General features: G+C 40.9%; 1 protein-coding gene across 1 annotated transcript in view; it reads left to right on the top strand.

Annotated features, from left to right (window-relative positions):
• The window catches only part of LOC141257684 (two pore channel protein 2-like), a 105,235-nt gene that overhangs the window by 32,016 nt on the left and 47,870 nt on the right, over window positions 1–25,349 (top strand). The window contains exons 3-7 of the mRNA XM_073672529.1: window positions 1,822–1,936; window positions 7,258–7,386; window positions 9,024–9,140; window positions 12,428–12,546; window positions 15,165–15,266. Of these exons, the coding sequence (XP_073528630.1) occupies window positions 1,822–1,936; window positions 7,258–7,386; window positions 9,024–9,140; window positions 12,428–12,546; window positions 15,165–15,266 (582 nt within the window). The remainder of the gene's footprint in view (window positions 1–1,821; window positions 1,937–7,257; window positions 7,387–9,023; window positions 9,141–12,427; window positions 12,547–15,164; window positions 15,267–25,349) is intronic.

Raw genomic sequence — 25,349 nt, 5'->3', positions numbered from 1 at the left:
TGAAATTTGGACTGTACATACATTAGATCATGAGAAACTGATATTTAAAGCAGGTTTTGAAAATATTCATCATTCGCATTCAAACCCCTTCATTTGCCGTTCCATATTATTGAAAATATATTCCTCAGAATGTCTGGGGTCACAGCTTGAAGTGCTCGCTGTATGTTCTCTGAGTGCCTGTAATGTTCATGCTTGTAATGTATGCCTAACCCTTCAAAAGACCCCAAAGGAAAAAATCCAGCAGATGGATTGATGTCCTCCATTATGCCTATCCATAATGTTCCTGTACGTTCCTACTTATTCACCAGTGATCAAATACACGGTTTGGATGGAGGATTTCGACCTCAAGACTTCTTTACAAACTCACTTTGGCACCTCTTTAAGATCTCAGTTTTCCAATAAGTTTTCACAATTAAAACATCCTCCTCCACACTGTATCTATACGTTGTTAACAAATGAAGAAGGAATTTGGCAAGAGTGAAATGCAAGCACTACACACAAACTACTGAAAGGCGTGCAGCAAGTCTATCTCGTAGTGGAGATGTCCAGCGGGGCGACAAGTTGGCGAGACCACTCGGCATGAGGATGTTTCTCGCCGCGGACGCTGAGGTTCATTGCACTCCCACTGTATGTACAGTCCAAATTTCAGTACATTTTACCATCTCTTTTAGAGGTTAGAGCAATTTTTCTGTGTAAAGTAGCGAGTGAATCACCCTGTACAATGTCCTCTCTCCCACCCCCATTTCATTTACTTTATTGAAAAAAAAAAAAAAAAAAAAAAGAAAAGAATTAATACTTACCTGTCCATTCAGTCTCCTGCGGTCCACTTCGTCTTGTGACCGTTGTGTACATGCTGGCGCGATGATGTAATTTCGCCGGTGCTTACAGAGAAGGCGATGGGAGCTTCCCTGTAGCGGCATGGCCATTCTCTATTGCCGACAGCGAAGCTTCAAGAAGGTTCCATGCACAAAATATTATAATGAGGGCAATCTGGTAATGGGTCCCCCATGGAGCCTTGGGCCTCTGGCCGGTAATCCAGGTTGCCCTCATTATAATCCACCTATTAGTCATTTAGTCCCACCTTAGGTTAAGTTCCCATGATGAGTTTTTGGTGCATTTTTAACAATGCAAACTTTTGCTGCCCAAAAAAAATGCAGCATCTAACAGTTCCAGCAAAGTGGATGGGATTTATGGAACTCTCATGCCCACTGTGCTTTTTCGACTCCTTTTTTTTTTTTTTACAGTTTAAACTGACCTGCAGAGCTTCTTTGCATGTCAATTTCTCTTGCAAGAATGCTGAGTTTTATGTGTGGATTTTGCCCATAGACTTGCATTAGATGCAGAAAATCCGCAGCTGAAAAATGCATGTGTGTGTAAACCCATACATTAATAGAGCAAAAAAGTTTTGTCAAAGCCAAATACAAGGCAGTCTAAAAAGTAAAGTAGCTGAATTTGAAATATGACATACCAAAAAGAGACGAAAAACCGCAGAATAAAAAAGAAACGCATTTATAAAAAAGTACAAGTAACCTAATTTACCTAGTAGATACAGAAATGCTTCAGAAAATTTGCAAATTTATGATTCCGATTTGATTATATATGTTTGTGGTGAGTTGGGAAGGCTTGATGGATTTTGGCATATAGCTGTCTTCTTCAAGTTTTTGCATACAAACAGGAACATTGTGTACATTATTTTTCTGCTCTGATATAATTTTACGAAAACATTTGTTGAATGTTATAGAGATAATTTGTTCTTTCACTATATTTGGTTGCAACTTTTCCGTACTATAATGTGGTATTTTTTTTTATTATTTTTTTAAGACTTTACTATTTTTACAACCATTGGGTTATGCAAGTACTCACCTATGTCTGTATCACTGTTGACTTGGCACTGGCAATTTTTGAAGAACCTGCAGTTTACCATCTCCCATTTCTGGTGAGTATCAAATTCTTAGTTAATGTTTTTTCTTTCTGATTAACTGATGGATTTAACCCCTTCACAACATTTGACGTACCTACCTGACGCAAACAAGATTTTTAAGATGTATAAAAAGAGAAATAAAATCCCATGAGCCTAATGTATTATTACTCCTCTATAAATCACTGGTGAGGCCACATCTGGAATATGGGATCCAGTTTTGGGATCCACATTTTAAAAAGGATATTCAGAAGTTACTCAGTTCAAAGGCGGCAACTAGATTATTACAATGGATGGAGGCCTCTCATATGATGAGAGGTTGGAAAAGTTGGGCTTGTTTAGCTTAGAAAAACGACGCCTCAGAGGGGATCTCATTTACATGTATGTATGTATGTATGTATGTATGTAAAATTTATATGTGTGGTCAGTACAAAGGACTGGCACATGACTTATTCCTTCCAAAGACCATACTAAGGACCAGGGGGCACTCATTACCGGTGGAAGAAAGGCGATTCTGGCACCTAAACAGGAAAGGGTTCTTTACAGTTAGAGCAGTCAGACTGATACCCGACCACAAGAGGTAGTGATTTCAGACTCTATAACGGCTTTCAAAAAAGGACTAGATGATTTCCTCGAAACATATAACATTGTGGGTTATAGTTTAAATTAGTGACTAAATATACAATTGGTAGAGGAAGGTTGAACTTGATGGATCTAGGTCTTTATTCAACCTATGTAACTGTACGTCATGGTCGGGTAGGGGTTCCCGACCTAAGATGTATGGATACGTCATGGCGATTGTGCGTGGCATAGGAGCTGTGCCAGTGTAATCATCGCCGGGAGCTCGGCTTACATGATAGCTGAGCCCCGGCTCTCACAGCCAGAAGTGATGCCTGCCCCGCCTCTGGCTATTTAATCACCTAAATGCCATGATCTATGTAGATCACAACATTTTGGTGGCTAGGAGAGGGAGGGTGCTCTCTCTCCCATCCGATTGGCAACGTCATCGGAAAGCCCCGATGGTCGTCATGGCAACCCGAGATCGTCATGATGACCTCCGTGTCTGCCAGTGACGGTGACCTGCTTAGAGCAAGCCAGGAGCACTGTGCCTGAAAAGCATTTCCCGATTACATGGACCGATTGCAAAACAAACTGTGAGGTCCAGTTTTTCCTAATAGACCTTTACAAAAATTAAAAATTTGGGCTAAAACAACATTATAATAAAAATGTAATTATTCTTTCTTCACCGCCCAATGGTATAAAATTCTGTGAGGCACATGTGGTGTCAACACTCTCACTGCACCCCTAGATGAATTAATTGGGGGATGTAGTTTGTAAAATGGGGTTACTTATGGGGGGGGTTCGGCTGTTCTGGCATCTCAGGGGCTCTGCCAATGTGACATGGCACCCTCAAACCATTCCATCAAAATCTGAACTCCAATATGGCACTTCTTCCCTTCTGAGCTTTGTACTGTGCCTCAAGAGTAATTTTCAACAACATATGGGGTAATGGCATGCTCAGGAGAAATTGCACAACAAATTTTGGGGTCCATCTTATCCTGTTACCTTTTGTTTAAATGAAAAATTTGGGGCTGAAGCAGCATTTTTTGCGTGAAAAATGTATTTTTTTGATTTTCACCGCTCAACGTTATAAAATTCCTTGAAGCACATGTGGGTTCAAGGTACTCACCACACATCTAGGTAAGTTCCTTGAGGGGACTAGTTTCCAAAATGTGGTCACTTGTGCAAGGTTTCCACTGTTTAGGCACATCAGGGAATCTGCAAACACAACATGGCGTTCACTGTCTATTACAGTCAATTTTGCACTCAAAAAGTCAAACGGTGCTACTTCCCTTCCGAGCCCTGCTGTGCGCCAATATAGTAGTTTTCCACCACATATAGGGTATCGGCGCACTCAGGAGGAATTGGACAACAAATTTTGGGGTCCATTTTATCCTGTTTGCCTTGTGAAAATAAAAAAATTGGGGCAACATTTTTGTGAGAAAAAGTTACATTTTCATTTTTTTCTTCCTCATTTGCTTTAATTCCTGTGAACCACCTGAAGGGTTAATAAACTTTTTGAATGTGGTTTTCAGCACTTTTAGGGGTGCAGTTTTTAAAATGGTGTCACTTTGGGGTATTTTCTGTCATATAGGCCCCTCAAAGTCACTTCAAATGTGATGTGATCCCTAAAAAATTTGGTTTTCTAATTTTTTGGGGTAAAATCCGATATTGCTGATAAACTTTTAAGCCTTCTAACTTCCTAACAAAAAAAAATGTTTAAAAAATTATGCAGATGTAAAGTAGACATGTGGGAAATGTTGTTTTTTAACTATTTTGAGTGATATAACTATCTGGTTTACGGGCATAACAATTAAAAATTTGAGAATTGCTAACTTTTCGCCAAAATTTCAATATTTTCACAAACGCAAAAAGTATCGACCTAAATTTACCACTAAAATAAAATACAATGTTTCGCGAAAAAAACAACCTCAGAATCACTGGGATCCATTGAAGCGTTCCAGAGTTATAACCTCATAAAGTGACACTGGTCAGAATTGGAAAATTTGGTCTGGTCAGGAAAGTGAAAACAGGATTGGAGTTGAAGGGGTTAAATTTATAACCTTTATTAGTAATGTAGAGTTTACAAAGATGGATTTTAAAATGGGTCCCCTCTATGAATCAGAAAAGAGAGCACCGCTGTGTTTCACCTGTATAACATAAGACTCCACTTGTCAGAAGCCACCACAAGGGAGTGTCGGGAACCTGACTCATGGTGATCACCCTTTCAATGAATTTAAAAAAAAAATGCAGAATACTCAGAGAATCAGTGCAAATGAAAAAAGAACAAAATGTGGTCACTTTTAAAAGGAATCTGTCAGCAGGTTTTTGCTATGTAATCTGAGGACAGCACGAGGTAGGAGTTAAAACACAGAATTATAAAATGTGCCACATGTTAGGTTGTGTGCGGTTGCTTACTTACTCTAAAGTTTTTATCACCTGGGGATTATCATTGCTGTGACTGGCTGGCACGTGCTTGCAAGTCCGGCTCCACCCCACCTGTGATAAGCAGCTCGCTGTCAATGTACAGACTGAACCTGGTGTGAGCGGGGTTAGCTTTCTCAGCTCTGTTGCATTGCTAAATCTAAGAGCTCTGACTGTCTCAGAACTGCTGCACCCAGTAATCTAAGTGATACATCATTGGATTCAGCTTCTCTTTATCTACATCAGGCTGCTCTCAATGAGGTAGCAAAAATCAGGTGACAAATTCCTTTTAATCTACTGACAGGTCCTTTTTTATGGTAACCTGTTACTAGATTCCAGTTCTCGGACAGCATGATTCAGCCAGGTATTTTGCACCTTTAAATGTCACAGAGGAAACATAGTTTGAGAAGCCAACCAGGAACTATAGGGAGCGATGCAACTTGTATGGTGCGGCTCTCCACCCGGTTTCTCACCCGATTACTCCAGGTGAGTGAGAGAACTCTCCGGACTACTTGTGTGTCTCTTCCTATGATCCCCAGTCGGCTCTTCAAACTAAGGCTGTGGTGTCTCGTAGAAAAATATACTTGGCTGCAATTGTGCAGCCAGGCACTGATTCATTCTCCCCGTGGTTCAAGCAGCATGAATCTAGTGACAAGTTCCTTTACCTACATGATATCATTATGTTTAGATCTATGTTTATAGTTAACACGAGAGTTTTATTATTTTTGTATTTTAATTTTCTTACTATATATTTTCTCTCTATACATGCAACTATTACAGCAGCTCTGTCACAGGAGAAACTGGGGTAGTCTGACATTTTTCTCACAAACAGCTGGACTGGCTAGAGAGAGCACCAGCAGTTCTCTATTTCTGATTGTTGCTCACTGATCCCATGATCAGTTGCTTGAACCCTGAGCCTGAAGCAGGAAGCAAAGCTTTAAAGTGTAACTGTTGTTTCAGATAACTTTTTAGAATAAGCTGTCATGTGTATACACTACTACCCTACCTCTGGCTTTATATGACTTGCATTCTGCATTTTTCACCAGTTTTCTCCTCTACAGGCTCTAGCTCCAGTTTTCAGTTGTCTCTAATCTAGTGAGTGGCGGCTAGCTGCTATATCTGTCATTTACAGAAAACACACAGATTAATTCCTGCTCTTTATTTTCTGTTCTTGCTCTCTCACAGACAGCAGCGGAGAAGACATTATACAGCAATGCTGGGCCAGGTGGCTGTGAATCCAGCGCAGCTGTAAAATGAATTTGCTAGAAACTGTATTTTCTATGGGATACCATACTACAAAATACTCCCACAAATGTGGGCCATTGATTTACAAAAAGATTTGTTAGTTTGCACACCTCAAAAATTTTTTCCCAACAAATTCATTTAAAGCACACCTGTCAGCAACCTTGTGCTCAGTAAACTACATAAACTGTCAGGTGGGCGACATTACACTGATTAAAATGATACCTTGGTTGATGAAATCCATCCTGTGGTTCTTGTGTAATCTTTACTTTTAGTTTGGAGATAATGATATGCTCGTGCTCCGGGGCGGCCAGTGGGGGGGCGCTCTATCTGGTGCTCTGATTACATATTCATCTGTATGCTCTTATGACAGGTCACTGATCGTTCATTGACCAGTCTCCTATGTTACATAAAGCATCTAGTAGTGCGGGGCTAGGTAAAATGGAGGCAGGTAAGTGAAGGCACAGTGAACTGTCATAAGAGCATATAGATGAATATGTAAGCAGAGCACCAGATAGAGCGCCCCCCACAGGCCGTCCCGGAGCACGAGCATATCATTATCTCCAAACTAAATGACTGACCCAAAACACACATCTTAGGCCACTGTTGCATTTCTGAAGAAGAACAGGGTGAAAGTGATTCAGTGGCCAAATACTGTATGTCTCCTGGTCTGAACCCAACCGAACACCTATGGGGAATTCTGTTGACACAAGTTGAGCATCACTCTCCATCCAACATGCCGGCTCTAAAAGAGGTCATTCTTGAAGGAAGGAAAAAGTTAGATGTTGCAATATGTCACCAATATATTATATTCTGTTATATTACAAAGCTTCTTTTATTTGCTTATACCACTGATTTATGAAATGCTTGTTAAAATAACAGTGACCATTTAAGCTTTTCTAATTACCAGTACATACGTGACCCTTTAACATTATGTATTTAACAATTGTCAAGGTTGAATCTGTACAAATCTGTTTTCTTCTTTCTCCACGGGGTCTCTGGCTGCTACTGTAAAAAGGAAGTACTCAAAGGTTATTACTGCATTTCTGGGGTAAAGAAAACATTTGTGTTGCATCCATAGCATTGATATTTTTGTACTTTTTTAATTTCAGGCTACCTCCATAGTAGAGGTCTTCTGCTTACTAGCGTTTTTTGGTCGACTTGTACATTTTAGTAAAGTCACTCCTCGTAGTGTTTTCTGGAAGGATACAAAGAACATTTGTGTAATGGTCACAATTTTTGTAAGTATTAATAATTATTATTTTTTTTAATCACAAGTTTTTATTGAACAAAAGAACTAGCATTACAATCATCATAGCAGCAGAGAGAAACAATGATAGTATAAAGAAATAACAATTATTTAATGTCACATAGTGAACCATTGCTGCTCTGCAGAATAAAAAAATTAAGTTACATTCACCCTATTACCCACTTCTACCCCAACAAAACTCCCACAACAAGTACGAGAACACGGTATAGTATTGTAATGGCGCTCCAGCCATCATTGGGAACCTTTTTCATAGGAGTAGTTAATTAAATATCACATCACTACCTAGAGCATTGGACACCTCAGCAGGACATTTATTCCAGTCTCCCCATTATTTCCCAAATTTAGCAGTTGCACCTCTCTTTATGTATACCCTTTTTTCCAATAGAATTATGTTGTTTAGCCACTGTATTATCTCTTCAATATAAGGATTACTGTATTTTTCGGACTATAAGATGCCCTTTTTTTCCGCCAGTTTTGGAAGGAAAATGGGCGGTGCGTCTTATAGTCCGAATGTAGCGTATCGGGGATGGCAGTGGTGGTGCAGGGTCGCCGCTGTAGGAAGCCGGTGGTGGTAGGAGTTGGGTGATGCTGCGTGCCCTGGGCTAGGAGGAGGGAGTGCCTGGCAGTGCAAGGCAGAGTTCCCACTGCACACAGTGACTTTGCGGTGGGCTTCAGAAAAAATGGCGCCAGTTGTTTGCACATGCGCAGATTTAGATTTATTAGATAAATTTATCTAATGTATACAATGTGATTTTCTTGATTTTTTTTTAATTTTTTTTTTTATTTTTTTTTTTTGGATATTCTATCTCTCAATTTTTAAAATTAACCTACCCTTAAAATTATAGACTGTTCATGTCTTTGTCAGTGGGCAAACTTACAAAAAGAGCAAGGGATCAAATAATTATTTCCTTCACTATATATAGTATGATGTTATAAAGAACACTTAGGCCCAGATTCATTAAGGCTGGTGTTTCGTAAGCTGTTTTGTACAGCTTAATGAGGACCGTGAAGAAATAAAATGCGGACCACACCGCTTAATGAATTCAGCTCATTTTATTAGTGTGACGTACCTCCGTGCTCTTCGTTGGAAATGTTACTTTAGTCAGAGACTGGAGTAATACTTAAGGTGTAAGAAACGACAGCACTATTGATGAATTTCAGAAGTGGTGTGTAACCACTCCTTGTCCCCTCTTGTTCCAAGATCTGCCCATTTTGATGGAGCTGCTCAAAATTGGTATGACTCTAAAAGTCACAATATTTTGCCACAGCTCTCTATTGTGCAAAAATTGTGAAAGTTTTCAAAAGAGTGGCACAAACACTTTGGTGAATGGACTGTGTTCTGAGTTCTGTAACTCCCATTTACTTCTGTTATAAACCAGTTTAGTTCTGTTTTTCGGAAGCTCCACCTTCTGTGGCCGGTGCTTAGATGCTGATATTCCTGTATTGGCCATGAACTGTGAGATGGAAATAACCCTTTATAACATTTTGTTTAAATTATTCCCCTTTTTTGTATTTCGACAAGTGTCTCAAAAACTGTCTCCAAGTTGTCTAAAATGTGTATTATAAATTGAATAGTAAGTAATGTTTAATCATTATTATATTTTACAGCTCAACTTAATAGACTTGATTATCTATGGATCTTTGCTTATTGCACAGATTCAAAGTGTTCGATGGTCTAGAATCCTACGTCCCATTTACTTGGTTAATTTTGCTGAAAGTCGACAGGTAAGTTTTTTGTTTTAGGATCTCCAAGTAATGCAGATATATAGGATGTTCAACCCTTTCCTTTTCTTTGTAGAAAGGAAAGGATCTAGCCATGAAATGGAGATTTCCTTATGTGGGAATTATTCATTGTGTACCTGTATTGCTTATTTTCAATCTCAAAATATGAGTCTGTTACAGGCATCTTAATGTTCATGCCCATCCTGGAACATCATCTTTTTTATGTAAAATCCATTAATTTCCTAATATGCATGTACTACATGGACTAAAGTATTGGGACGCCACATTTTATGACATCCTATTCTAAATCCATACGTGTTAATATGGAGTTTAGTTCCTTTTGCAGCAAAAACAACTTCCACTCTTCTGGGAAGTCTTCTTCGTGTGTGTCTGTGGGAATTTTTGTCCCTTCATCCAGAAGAGCATTTGTGAGGTCAGACACTGATGTTGAGAGAACCTTGCTCATAATCTCAATATATGTTCGATGGGTTAAGGTTACAGATCTGTGCAGGCCAATCAAGTTCTCTCACACCAAATTTATCCAACCATGTCTTTATGGACCTTGCTTTGACGTCTACGGCACAATTATGTTTGAACAGAATAGATCCTTCTTCAAACTTTTCCCACAAAACTCTAAGCTACAATTGTCCAAAATGTCTTGGTATGCTGAAGCATTAATATTTCAGTTGACTGAAACTAGAGGGCCTAAGTCAATCTTGGAAAAACAACTGATGGCATTATAAAAAAATATATATATTTCGGCTCACCTGGGTCAGCCTGCTCGGTCCACTTTCTCATGAGGCACGATGCTCGGATTGTAAAGTTCCCCGTCTGGGGGAATCATTAGGCAGTGATGAAATAAGGATCTACGTATCCCAAACACGTAAGCCTCTGTACGCTTTTATTTGCACTATGGTCTCATGTTTTTAATTTTTTCAAAATAAAGGCTATTTTTTAAGTCAATTTCACGAGTTGCTGGATAACTACCCTTTCATAACTGATAGCATTATCCCTCCTCCACCAAACTGTATAGTTGGTGCTGTCAGGCAGATAATATTTTTCTGACATTCGCCGAGCCCGAACATGTCCATCAGACTGACAGGAGTGATTCATCACTCCACTGAACCTCTTTCCACTAGATATGAGTAGATCGCTTCACACAACCACGGTCCTGGTCAGTTCTCTCTGGCCATGGACAGGTGCTGTGCAAATTTCCTGAGCTTCTGGGTTACCCGGAACAATGTCTGATTCTCCAATCTGGCGCAACATGATATGTGGTGCACAGGTGACATCTTACCCACTGGCGAATCATAAGCCAAGCTTGGGATCCCCGATGGTAAGGGAATTCTATACTTTCCACTGCTCTAGAGTTCAGTAGCAGCATGCTGTGAGCCACCCCATTCAACGCTTGGCATTGTGCTTGGTGGTGTATTACTTGTATGGAGCTACTTGCCATGAAGTTCCTGGTGCAGTTTTTGTTCTGTGAATAAAAGAGGAGGTTTGGACTTTGTGGATGAGTTTCTGTGCTTCCTAAATACTTCCACTTTACAATAATTCCACTCACAGGTGATTGTGAAATATTTAGGAGACAAGAAGTTTCATTAACTGATTTGTTCCAATGGTGGCATCCTTTATAGGACCACGCTGGTATCAGTGAGATTTTTAGAATCAGCCATTCTTCTAACAAATGTTAGTAAAGGCAGACTACATGGCGAGGGGCTGAATTTTATACACCTTTGGCACTGGGACAAAATGAAAAACCTGAATTTGATGATTAAAAGGTTTGTCCCACTATTTTTGTCCATATAGTACTATTAGAAAATTCACAGAAAAAGTGCTTATACAGATGAAGGAAAATTTCATTAAGTAAAAGGTACCCTATCTATATCAATTTTTTGGATTGCATTGGAAGAAACTCCTGCACAATAATACTCATAGAAAAGGAATGGAGTGCTGACTTCATATGTATAATCAATTAGACATAATTTATTAATCACAAAAATTGAACTAAACAATGTGATATTTTGTATACAACACAAGTAAAAATGAGGTGAACATAAAGAACAACTAGTGTTCCACAGAGAGAAGGTCAAAAAGTTCTCAGTTTAAGTGTATAACTCCAAGGGCATGAGAGAAAAGACAGATGGTTCAGAGAGTCCTGATAGTCAGGATCACTCATCTAATCAGACAGAAGGATAAAGTGCATCTGCATCGAACATATCTCATGTCCTATATAATACATAACATTTGGTGCCTGGCAATCATGGAAAATATCCCAGCAAAGTCCATGGGTCCCCTGGGAGATTGTACTAGCACCAAACACTTCATTATGGGTAAGTTCTACTTACTACTATCTTTATATATACATGGACAAAGTATAATGTATTATGTAGGACTTAAGATACTGTATGTTCAATGCACATGCACTTTAACATATCTCATGTCCTATGTAATACATAATATATTATACTTTGTCCATGTATATATAAAGATAGTAGTAAGTAGAACTTACCCATAATGAAGTGTTTGGTGCTAGTACAATCTCCCAGGGGACCCATGGACTTTGCTGGGATATTTTCCATGATTGCCAGGCAGCAAATGTTATGTATTATATAGGACATGAGATATATTCGATGCACATGCACTTTATCCTTCTGTCTGGTTAGATGAGTGATCCTGACTATCAGGACTCTCTGAACCATCTGTCTTTTCTCTCATGCCCTTGGAGTTCTACATTTAAACTGAGAACGTTTTGCCCATATCTACTCCCTGTGGAACACTAGTTCTTCATGTTCACCTCATTTTTTACTTGTGTTGTATACAAAATATAATTGTTAGTTCAATTTTTGTGATTAATAAATTGTCTAATTGATTATACATATGAAGTCAGCACTCCATTCCTTTTCTATGAGTAGTCTTGTCCATATGATGTAGCTCCAAATTGCTTGAATTGACACCGTAAATAATAAAATTCTGTTTGCTAAGCTTGGTCTCTCCCTGGGAGCTAACTTTGAACTTGTTTGATAAAATAGCTTGTAGTAATCAGCGCATATATTTAAGAGATTACAGATGATTTGGAGAGACACAAATCAATGTATTTATAAATTCTGTTGTGTCATTCCCTTATATAAGTGTGATCATTGGAGATCTCCAACAAAATGCTGACCTCCATTTTTATATCAGTCTATAATTTATTTTATAGTCTACAAAGCTTTAGTCTGTTCAGAGACTTCAAGGATGAGGGGGGGATTTTCTTTATAATAACAATGCTTTTTCTGCTTTCTCTGCAGATCCGCCGAGCGTTCCGTAGCATCAGAAACACATTACCGGAGATCCTCTATGTCTTCCTCCTTTTCATGTTCAGTGTCCTAATTTTTTCACTCATGGCTCAAAAACTTTTTGGAAGCAGGTAAAGCCCAATTTTTTTTATTATTGTAGTAGGGATATAGGATTTTTTTTTTGCTTAATTGTTCCATAAACCGTATCATAATGCATTTTTTGAGTAATGAATCAATTTCTACCTCACCTTTCTCACCCATGAACAGGCTTCCTTATAGTGGACATTACCCAGTTACCATCATGTTGTCATGACTTCAACAGTCTGTCAGTCTAAAGCCCCCTATAAAAATCCCACTTTTATTGTTCTCATCGCTGCCTTCATTCTGCAGAAACTGGATTTGCTAATCAGGGTGTTTTGGTGTTCCCTTGGTGTGACTAAGCCACTCCATGCACGTTCCGCCTACTAGTTTTGCATGTCCCCACCTCCCTCACTGATGATTGACAGTGCTGGCTTATTTGGAGCGAGGTCTATCTGTAGAGAATGACAGCACTGGCTTTCCTCAGCTTTTTCAACAGAAAGTGCTCCCTCCAGGTTAGCCAGTGCTGTGGATCACCAGTAAGGAAGGCAGGGACATACAAAACCAGTGGGTGGAACGGTGAACAGAGACTCTTAGCCACACCTAGGGTGCACCAAGTACCCTGATCAATATATGATTAAACTTCAGTTTCTGCAAAACAGAGACAGTGATTAGAAAACTAAATGTGTGATTTTTATTGGGGCTATATTCCCTAGAAGGCTATGTGCTTAGTTAAAGAGAAACTGATTTATACTGCCCAACCATGGGCAGTGGCTTTTAGCTTTGCAGCTCCTCCTCTATTAGGCTACGTTCACACGTTTTTGCTGCATTTTTTTTTTTGCTTTTTTTTTAATGCACAATCTTGTTTTTTTTCCTGACTGAACTGGAAAACTGCTGCATTTTTGAAAACTACAGTATGTCACTTCATTATGCTTTTTTGCAGCGTTTTTTCACTCCTAAATAGCAATGAGTAAGTGCAAAAAAAGCAGATAAAATGCTGCTATCCGTTTTTGTAGCGTTTTTGGTGAAAGAAAAGCAGGTGCAGCAGGATCTGAAATCCATCTATTTTTGTGATTTCTCCCCCCCCCCCCCCCCCCCAAGTTTAAATTTTACCAAAATGTCTTGGAATCCTCAAATGAGGATGAATGTTAGTATTATTACATTTTAATTAAATTACTGATATGTGTAAAGTAACTCAGTGCCTGACCAATTCAATGCCTATGAAAGTGAGAAGGTAAACTATGCCCTACCAACTCCATGCCCTACTAATATGTTAAATAAACAATGCCCAGCCAATTCAACTTCCCCCACTGTTTTTATATTTGCGATTGTGTATATTTTCATAAACTCACTTAATCTTCGTCACGGCTGAGCTTCGTACATGAATCCATCTTTTTTTGTTTAGAATAGTCACTATGTTTTCAGACATAATTATTCAGAGGAAATTTTTATTTTTTTTTTATCAAATTGCCCTTTTTTTTGGCTGCAGTTTTTTTACTGCCAAAAGATCAGGTTGTGGCTGGAGAGAAAAAAATCAATGTGTGAACATATTTAACAAATAGAGTAGCACACTGTAACACTGAGTATATAGATATGAAATATGTATAGCATAACTGCTGTAGAAAATAGAAATAAATGAAAAATTTTTTTTGCGCATGCAAATATGAAGTATGGAAAATGAATAGCATTACTGCTGTAAATACATGAGAAATCTTAGCGCATAAATTGGCCAATTCATGTGTACCTGACAGCCGCGGTAAGGCGTTTCTCGATGTCAGGACCTACCAATGTGAATACCTCTCTAATTTTTTCATTTATTTCTATTTTCTACAGCAGTTATGCTATTCATATTTCATATCTATATACTCAGTGTTACAGTGTGTACTTTATTTGTTCATTATATATGGAGGTAGCTGCTCTTAGTAAGCACCTGTTCACACCTATTTTTTGTAGTGGAAGTGCCGTCATTTTCTTTGTTACTTAATGTGTGAACATAGACTTGTACTGTTTGATCAATAAGGCAATTGATGAGCTACAACCTTAATACAACAAGAAACCACATTGGACAACCAACTCCTGTTGACCTATAATCATGATCCGCAACTCTGGATTTTCTGCTTTTGCGCCATTATATTTTTCTTTTTCATCCTCCATCATTCTTTTACACTTTGATCTAGATATAGATAAATAAATGGCACTGGGTTGAATACTGGCACCTTGTCTCTGTATGTTCTAGACTATTGGTTCCCAAATTCCAGTCCTCACGGCCCCCAACACGTTTTCAGGATTTTCTTAGTAATGCACAGGTGAGAAAACCTGCGGCAATTTCTGATGCCTTGTTAATAATTCCAACACCTGAGCAAAACTAAGGAAATCCTGAAATCGTGATCTGTTGGGGGCCGTGAGGACTGGAGTTTTGGAAACACTGCTCGAGACTATGTAACAATGTAATAGACTGTAGTTAGATTTGTGTTGATGTGTTTAGCTTTCTCTAGCTTAGCTGTTAGGGTGGATTGGAAATTGAATGTCCATTTGATGATTGCGACGCCAAAGCTTGCGCTATGCTTTTAGTTTTTCTTTGTGTTTTCTTTGGGAGCAGGGAAGTCTAGGGTTGATATTTACCGCTAATTAACAACCTCTTCTTCCTCTTCATGTATATCGTCATATGCAGAAAACTTGTCACAGCTGAAGGAGAGCCTTACTTTGAAAACTACCTTGACGGCGTGTTTAATCTTTATGTGTTGGTGACTACTGCGAACAGCCCGGATGTCATGTAAGTACTGTGTATATATTGCAGTAAATGGAAATGCACACCATTATATTTAAAAGGAATATGTGAAGAACATTAGTAAGGCTTAGGCTTGGTGCCCACGATGCAGAAATGAAGCAGAAATTTTCCTGAGCATTTCTGCATCTCCTTGGCAGAAAAAACGCATGCTGTTTTGACGCGTTTTTGCATGCATATTTGACATGTGTTTTTCCAATGCATTGTATAGACAAATACGCAAGCAGAAACACACAAGAATTGGGCATGTCAGGATTTTTTCTGCAAGTAAAATCCGCGCAGAAAAAATCCTGACCATGTGCACAGAGCTTGCAGAATGTCATAGGAAATCTTGGGATAAGGTATGCAATGCGCTTCTGGAGCGTTTCTGCGCTGCAAATCCGCACCAAAAACGCATCGTGGGCACATTGCCTAAGAAAACCTTTTTAACGCTGTGATCACATATACCTATAGTTCTTTGTACAAACGTTACACAGATTAGTTGGACGGCCTTGATCAAGACACTTTGTCCTGCAGTGATAATCTCCTGCTGATTGTATTGAAACTAAGGCAAGCTCCTTAGCAGGTGAAACATCTCTGGAATCAGCGTTTCTGTCCCTGCATTAAACTGCTCTCAGATTACATATGAAAAACCTTCTGAAAGATTCCCTTTAAGACATCAAGACTTGATGAGGTTGGTGTACTTGCTGTCAGAATTAGAGATGAGCGTTGTTCGACTCGAACTGTTCGCCAATCTCAAATTCGAGCTGTTTTGGGCGGTGTTCGAGCCATTCAACGAACTCAAATATTTGATTTGCAAAAAATTTGGCTGTTCGAGGTTATGTTCGATAACTGTTCGTGCACCAAAAGCGTAACTGGATTTTTTCACAGTAATACTTACGAGATGCTCGGGCGGGAGCTATGGTCTCCGTCCTGCATGTCTGGCGCTATTTAGAGCACCAATCATACAGGGATTGTCTGCCACTCACTGTAATGCCACAGCCTTGGTGGTTGTGGCATTACAGTGGTTGCCTAAATTGATGGGAACAGTGCTCACAGTGAAACATGAAAAGCCGGCAATTCAGCAGTGGCATACACCGGTATCCGACAATTTAGAACAGAAAGAATAGAGCATCACACATAGATTTGATATTTGATAGATAGAAACATGTCAGTCACATATATAATAAGTACAGTGATAGTGTTGATTACTGTACTTGTCATTTAGTGTTAAAATAGTGAATTTCATGAAATAATTTTAAAAAAATTGACTTGGGGCTTCACCCTATTTTTGTGTCCAGCCAGGTACAACTAAGCAGCTGGGGTCTGGAATCCGCAGCGCAGGGTGGCCCAAGCTTTCTGGGCCCCCCCTGCTGCGAATTGCAGTCCTCAGCCACCCCAGAAAATGGCGCGTTCATAGAGGCGCCATCTTCGGGCGTTGTACGCAACTCATCCAGGGCCCTGGTGCGGTGGCTCACTGGGTAATAAAGGGGTCAGGGCCAGCTTGGTATTATCAGCTGGCCCTAAGCCTGAAATTCATGGGGTCACGCCAATATTAGACATGACCGTAATGAATTTCTAGTAAAGTATTTAAAAAAAAACACAACACCCAGAATAAAGTCCTTTAATTGAAATAAAGACACATTCCTTTAATGTTCTAAATTAAACCCTACTTACCATATCGCCCATTCCAGCTGAAGCCAATGTCTTCTGCAATAAAAGTAAAATAATAAACCAACCTCATCCTTACCTTTCCATGGTTCCCAGGACAGCTTCAGCTCTGCTACATTGACAGTGAAGCTCCTCAGTGTCTCGCTGTGACGGCATCCAGATGAGCAGAGTTCATGTCCAATAAACTCAGCTCACTTCATGCACGTCACTGACAGCGTGGGAGAATTCTCCTGCGCTCAGCTCTTGAGCAGGAGAATTCTCCCACGCTGGGATGGCATTGAGATGACAGGCTGGATCGCAGCTGAGCGCTGCCATCCAGCTTGTCATCCTTCAGAGACACTGCAGAGCGCAAGCATGCCTGGGGTTAGTAATGGGGGTGTCTTATAGACGCCTCTCCATTACTAACCTGGGCTTGATGTCAGCTGGCATTATAAGCTGACATCAACCCCAACCCTATTACCCCACTGCCACCGCTACAGGGCAGTGGGAAGAGCAAGGCTAAGTGCCAGAATTGGTGCATCCTGTGGATGCGCCATTTCTGAGGCGGCTGACGGCTGGTGTTTCTAGCCTGGGAGGAGGCCAATATTCATGGCACCCTTCCTGGGCTATTAATATCAGCCCCCAGCTGTCTGCCTAGCCTTTGCTAGCTATTAAAATAGGGGGGACCACACGTCATATTTTTTTTTTTTGGGGTCCCCCATTTTAATAGCTAGTAAAGGCTAGGTATTCAGCTGGGGGCTGATATTAGTAGCCTGGGAAGCTCCGTGGGTATTACCCCCTTCCCAGGCTTCAAACATCTGCCCCAGCCGGCTGCTTAACCTCCGCTAGAGACTAAAATTACGGGGAACCCCACGCCAATTTTTTTTTAATGAATCCTTTGTTTTAACACTAAATGACAAGTACCGTAATCAACACTGTCACTGTACTTATTATATATGTGACTGACATGTTTATATCTATCTAATCTATGTGTGATGCTCTATTCTTTCTGTTCTAAATTGTCGGGTACCGGTGTATGCTGCTGCTGAATTGCCGTCTTTTCATGTTTCACTGTGAGCACTGTTCCCATCGATTTGGGCAACCACTGTAATGCCACAACCACCATGGCTGTGGCATTACAGTGAGTGGCAGACAATCCCTGCCATTGGTGTTCGACGAACCGTTCTACGAACATGCCGGTACTCGAACCGAACCCGAACACTATGGGGGTGGCTCAACACTAGTCAGAATGGCTGCATAATCTTGATATTAAACTCCGCGTTTTATAAAAACTTTTAAAAAGAATTACTCTGTTGTTCTGACTTGGATTTGTAAAGTACATTCACCAGCTTCATCAGGTCTAAGAGCTCTTTTAAATAATGTATGCAGTCTGTATTGTGAAATTTGGTAATGGGTCCACTTTAACCCACACCTGACATTGGACGTAATAGCAGGTCTTATTCAGGAAGGTATTCCCGCAAATTGAGGTGCCAGTTTGTCATGATGCTCCTGTGGGCACAAGAGCTGACATTACCCACAGGAGATCGGCCTAACTGACTTCTGCTCCTGCAGCAACAGCCAGGGTCTGCGCCTGCTCCGAACGTGGCTATTTAACCCTGTAGATGCTGTGGTCAGTAGCGATCGCTGCATATAGATGACTGTTAGCAAGAGGGAGCTCCATCTCTAGCTCCATTGGCACCCCCGTGCTGTGAGGTGACGTTGGTTGTCTGGTTGTCATGGTAACTACAGGGTCTACAAGATCTCCTGTTTAGTGTAAAAGACAGGTCCAATGCACTAATACATGAATAATTAATTGTATTAGACCACTAGTTAGACTAATAAGTGTCAAGTACCATAGCAGGACTCCGTATGAAAAGATTTGTAGAAAAAAATCCCCACCGAAAATAAAAAACTAAAAAGTATTGAAAATGGTTTCACCATTTAAAACACATAATTAATGTAAAGTCTAAAATATAAATAAATATCTGCATCCAGAACGACCTGAACTTTAAAAACTGTCATTTTAAAGTGCACATAGTTTCTGCATTTTTATTTATTTTTTACTATGTGTGATGTACAGTATGATCAAAAAGTCATATAGAGGACCAAAAAAGATCGTAACTGATGAGGTGCAAATATATAATTATCATCACACAATCTAGAAAGCATCATAAATTATGTATGTATATACACTGCGTGCAGAATTATTAGGCAAATGAGTATTTTGATCACATGATACTTTTTATGAATGTTGTCCTACTCCAAGCTGCATAGGCTTGAGAGCCAACTACCAATTAAGTAAATCTGGTGATGTGCATCTCTGTAATGAGGAGGGGTGTTGACTAATGACATCAACACCCTATATAAGGTGTGCTTAATTATTAGGCAGCTTCCTTTCCTTTGGCAAAATGGGTCAGAAGAGAGATTTGACAGGCTCTGAAAAGTCCAAAATTGTGAGATGTCTTGCAGAGGGATGCAGCAGTCTTGAAATTTCCAAACTTTTGAAGCGTGATCACCGAACAATCAAGCGTTTCATGGCAAATAGCCAACAGGGTCGCAAGAAGCGTGTTGGCCAAAAAAGGCGCAAAATAACTGCCCATGAATTGAGGAAAATCAAGCATGAAGCTGCCAAGATGCCATTCGCCACCAGTTTTGCCATATTTCAGAGCTGCAACGTTACTGGAGTATCAAAAAGCACAAGGTGTGCGATACTCGGGGACATGGCCAAGGTAAGGAAGGCTGAAAAACGACCACCTTTGAACAAGAAACAAAAGATAAAATGTCAAGAATGGGTCAAGAAATATCTTAAGACTGATTTTTCAAAGGTTTTATGGACTGATGAAATGAGCATGACTCTTGATGGGCCAGATGGATGGGCCAGAGGCTGGATCAGTAAAGGGCAGAGAGCTCCACTCCGACTGAGGTGCCAGCAAGGTGGAGGTGGGGTACTGGTATGGGCTGGTATCAACAAAGATGAACTTGTGGGACCTTTTTGGGTTGAGGATGGAGTGACCTACTGCCAGTTTCTGGAAGACAACTTCTTCAAGCTGTGGTACTGGAAGAAGTCGGTATCGTTCAAGAAAAACACGATTTTCATGCAGGACAATGCTCCATCACATGCATCCAACTACTCCACAGCGTGGCTGGCCAGTAAAGGTCTAAAAGAAGAAAAAATAATGACATGGCCCCCTTGTTCACCTGATCTGAACCCCATAGAGAACCTGTGGTCCATCATAAAATGTGAGATCTACAGGGAGGGAAAACAGTACACCTCTCGGAACAGTATCTGGGAGGCTGTGGTGGCTGCTGCACAAAATGTTGATCGAAAACAGATAAAGCAACTGACAGAATCTATGGATGGAAGGCTGTTGAGTGTCATCATAAAGAAAGGTGGCTATATTGATCACTAATTTTTTTGCTTTTTGTTTTTGCATGTCAGAAATGTTTATTTCTAAATTTTGTGCACGGATATTGGTTTACCTGGTGAAAATAAACAAGTGAGATGGGATTATATTTGGTTTTTATTAAGTTGCCTAATAATTCTGCACAGTAATAGTTACCTGCACAAACAGATATCCTCTTAAGATAGCCAAATCTAAAAAAAAAAACACTCCACCTTCCAAAAATATTAAGCTTGGATATTTGAGTCTTTTGGGTTGATTGAGAACATAGTTGTTGATCAATAATAAAAATAATCCTCTAAAATACAACTTGCCTAATAATTCTGCACACAGTGTATGTATGTACATATACATACATATACACACACATCAGAACTTAAGTGCTCTAGCATTGGCCAGCACTACAGACCTACAGGTGCATCTCAATAAATTAGAATATCATCAAAAAGTTAATTTATTTCAGTTCTTCAATACAAAAAGTGAAACTCATATATTATATAGAGTCATTACAAACAGAGGGATCTATTTCAAGTGTTTATTTCTGTTAATGTTGATTATTGTGTATTATAGCCAATGAAAACACTAAAGTCATTATCTCAGTAAATTAGAATACTTTATAGCAACAGCTTGAAAAATTATTTTACAATCCGAAATGTTGTCCTACTGAAATATATGTTCAGTAAATGCACTCAATACTTGGTTGGGGCTCCTTTTGCATCAGTGCGGCGTGGCATGGAGGCGATCAGCCTGTGGCACTGCTGAGGTGTTATGGAAGCCCAGGTTGCTTTGATGGCAGCCTTCAGCTCATCTGAATTGTTAGGTCTGGTGTCTCTCATCTTCCTCTTGACAATACCCCATAGATTCTCTATGGGGTTAAGGTCAGGCGAGTTTGCTGGCCAATCAAGCACAGTGATACTGTTGTTTTTAAACCAGGTATTGGTACTTTTGACAGTGTGGACAGGTGCCAAGTCCTGCTGGAGAATGAAATTTCCATCTCCAAAAAGCTTGTCGGCAGAGGGAAGCATGAAGTGCTCTAAAATTTCCTGGTAGAAGGCTGCGCTGACTTTGGTCTTGATAAAACACAGTGGACCTACACCAGCAGATGACATGGCTCCCCAAACCATCACTGATTGTGGAAACTTCACACTAGCAGCTTGGATTGTGGCCTCTCCACTCTTCCTCCAGACTCTGGGACCTTGATTTCCAAATGAAAATTGGAACTCTGGGACCTTGTGGACTGTGTCAGTGACTGCCTTCTGGACATCTGTCAAGTCAGCAGTCTTCCCCATGATTGTGGAGTCTACTGAAACAGACTAAGGGACCTTTTTAAATACTTAGGAAGCCTTTGCAGGTGTTTTTTGTTAATTATTCTAGTTTACTGAGATAATGACTTTTTTATGTTTCGATTGGCTGTAAGCCATAATCCTCAACATTAACAGAAATAAACATTTGAAATGGATCACTGTGTTTGTAATGACTCTATATAATATGAGTTTCACTTTTTATATTGAAGAACTGAAATAAATTAACTTTTTGATGATATTCTAATTTAGTGAGATGCACCTTATATGTGTGTGTGCGTGTATATACAGTTTGTATGGAAAGTATTCAGACCCCTTTAAATTTTTCACTCTTTGTTTCATTGCAGCCATTTGGTAAATTCTAAAAAGTTATTTTTTTTTCTCATTAAAGTACACTCTGCACCCCATCTTGACTGAAAAAAAACAGAAATGTAGAAATTTTCCCATTCCCCACGACAGCACCCATGGAGAGAGGGATCTTCTCCGAGGAAAGGAAACCAGTGCAGGTTTAAAAGGTGGAGCCCTCTACTATGCCTCAGTGATTTCCTGTCCTCAAGGAGACCCTACAGCTCCCCAGGCGCTGCCGGGGGGTGAAGATTTACCTCGGCGCTGCAGCTCCCTTGTTGTCCTGGTGTCCGGGCTCCTGTGGGGCATGTGGTGCTGTCCCGGATGCCGGCCGGCAGGTCGCGCACAAAGCATCTCTGGGCCGGCGTGACGTCAGTTCTGGGGGCACGGCTTATCGTGGCAGAGTGCTTCCCCGGAATCCCCGCCGGCGTCTTGTTTCAAATCTGGTGGCGCAATGCTTTGCTGGGAGCTGGACAGCGATGATCCCGGGGGCACGGCCTGAGTGGTTGGTGCATCCCCTGGACGGTAGCGGGGGCGTCATCTGGGGGCACAGCCTGAGGGGCATAGTGCTTCCCCAGAGAACACCATGGGGCATATCACGGTGTGGGGGGAACAGGAAGAGGATATAAGCTACCCCCCCTTCCTCCATTCAGTGCTGCATCCCAAGAATGGCGGACACGGCTCAACCTGTAGAACTCATGGAAGCAGCCCCTCCGACCTCGGTAGTCCTGATTCAGGTGGGGTAAGTTAGGGGTAAAACCCTGGGAAAAAACTTTGTTAAAAGTACACTTTTTCTATACATTTCCTTTAGGGAAGGCCTGGGAAGACTCAAGCAAAATCGAAACATAAGGAATGTGCATTATGTAAATGTAAACTAGATTCTGCCTACACCAAAGGCTATGTAAGGATTGTATAGAAAGAACTTTGTCAGAGGAGTCTCCTTCACTAATGGATAACATGCGGAGCATGTTTAGGAGTGAAATTAAAAAATCGTTCAAAGGGTTAAAAACTGGTTCAAGAGCAAGAGAGGTCAGTGGGAACTCTAGTGCAGAGGGGGAAAGGAACCAGCTAGGGAGTTCCGAGTCAAGTCCCTCACCGTCATCATCCCCTTCGGATAGTGAGGGGGACTCCTCATGTTTCCTGCCTGAAGAGACCTGATCCAAAGGGAATGGAAAAAAACAGACAGGAAGGCTTATATTCCCAAGCTGATGAAGAGAAAATACCCTTTCGGAGCAGAGGACTCAGACCTGGGACAAAGCGCCCAAGATAGATGTGGCGGTCTGCAAAGTCTCCAGGAACTCCTCCCTCTCATTTGATGATGCTGGACTCCTAAAAGACCCTCTTGATAGGAAAGCAGAGAGTTTGCTAAAAAGAGCTTGGGAGACAGGGGCTGCTGCATTTAAACCGAACATAGTGGCAACATACACTGCGAGATCTTTAAGCGTGTGGCTGGCTCAATTACAAGACCAGATCCGATAAATGTCCCAAAGACGAGATACAAGCCTGTATACCCAATTTAGCCAAAGCTGCAGACTTCCTTGCGGACGCCTCGGCAGACGCAGTCCGTCTAACAGCCTGAACCTGTGCCTTGTCAAATTCAGCCAGAAGAGCCTTCTGGTTAAAAAACTGGAAGGGCGACTTCAACTCAAAGTCCAGGCTTTTTGGTATTCCCTTCGAAGGGAATTACCTTTTCGGGTCCTCTCTTGATGAAATTCTGGACAAAGCAGGAGACTCTAAAAAAGGGTTTCCCCAGTTAAGCACACCAAAATTTAAGAGGCCTTTCCGCATGTTCAGAAAAGGGGGGGCGAAACCTTAAAACTCAAAATGGAAGGAACCAGAAAGAAACGGGAAAAACCTCCCAGGGGGATCATTTTTTTGTCCTGGTTCCCAAAAAGAGCGAGAAGACAATGATGCCAGGTCCCAGGTAGGTGGAAGATTAAAACTCTTCTTCCCTGTCTGGGAAAGAATTTCCTGAAGTCCCTGGGTTCTGCACACAATACGAGAGGGGTTGAAATTAGAATTTCTTTTTCCCCCTCCAGACACTTTATATAGTCACCAGAGACCAACCTTCAGGTTTGGGACAGGATACCCTGGAACAGGAGGTTATGTCTCTAATCCAAAAAGGAGTTCTATCCTGTGTTCCAGAAAGGGAAGAGGGAAAAGGGTTTTACAGCCCCTTATTCCTAAGGAAAAAAAACAGATCAGTTCTACAGGACCATCATAAACTTAAGGGGAAGCATCCTGCAAGGGAGATGGCCTCGAGACTCGATAGATGCGTCTTCCAACAGGAAAGAGTTGGCAGCCATAGGATTGGCCTTATGACATATCTTGCCAGTTGTAAAAGATCGACATCTAAGAATCCTCTCGGACAACAAAACGGCAGTGGCCTATATAAACAAACGGGGGAATAAAATCAGAAGGTCTTATGGCAGAAACTCAAAAAATTATGTTGTTAGCCAAAGGAAATCGAAGTTCCATCTCAGCAGGGTATTTAAAGGGGTCAGAAAATATAAAAGTGGACTTCCGGAGTTGTCACAGGGTAGATCAGGACGAATGGTCCCTGAACTCAGGAATCTTCCAGAAAATAGTAGATCTCTGAGGGGTTCCAAAAATAGATCTTTTTGCGAACAAACTGAACAAAAAGTCTGCAAATTCTTCTCAATAGATCCAAAAGATCTCCCCTGGGGGGTAGATTCCATTCTCCTCAAATGGGGAGTAGCCCTGCTCTATGCCTTTCCCCCACTACATCTAATTCCTGCGGTTCTCAGGAAAGTACGTATGGAGAGGGCTGAGATAATTCTAGTGGCACCCTTTTGGCCCAGGAGAACATGGGTTTTCCTGGGTTCATTGCCTATCGGTGGCAACTCCGTGGATACTCCCAGAGATTCCAGACCTCCTTTCCCAGGGTCCCATTCACCACCCCGACGTAAAGAAGCTGCATTTGACTGCTTGGCGCTTGGGCGGCAACTTCTGAAAGCTAAAGGGTGCTCAGGGAGAGTGATTTCCACACTTATTAAATCAAGGAAGAAAACAACGTCAACTATATATTATAGAATATGAATTAAATTTCTAATTTATTCAGGAATAAGGCTGTGTGCCCACTATGCGTTTTTTAAGCGTTTCCGCAGCGGCAATTCCGCTGCAGAAACGCTTAAAAAACGCTTGGTAGAAGGCCTGCCATGTTCCCCAATGATAATCCGCATGTGCTGTGCACATGCTGCGGAAATTTCCGCAGCGGGTTATTGCGGAAAAATCCGCAGCACTACCAGTTATTTTGCGGAAGCGCTGCGTTTTCGCCGCCATTGACTTGCATTGGACCGCATGTCCTCCGCATCACTGGATCTGTACATGCAGATACCATGCTTTTCAATGTGCGGATGGTACCCGGGTTTGGA

This window comes from Phyllobates terribilis, unplaced genomic scaffold (genome assembly GCF_046119375.1).
Source record: "Phyllobates terribilis strain yellow unplaced genomic scaffold, ASM4611937v1 Scaffold_3__8_contigs__length_932513732, whole genome shotgun sequence".
Taxonomy (NCBI): Eukaryota; Metazoa; Chordata; class Amphibia; order Anura; family Dendrobatidae; genus Phyllobates; species Phyllobates terribilis.
The sequence above is the reverse complement of the archived record's forward strand: the minus strand, read 5'-3'. Positions and strand labels throughout refer to the sequence as shown.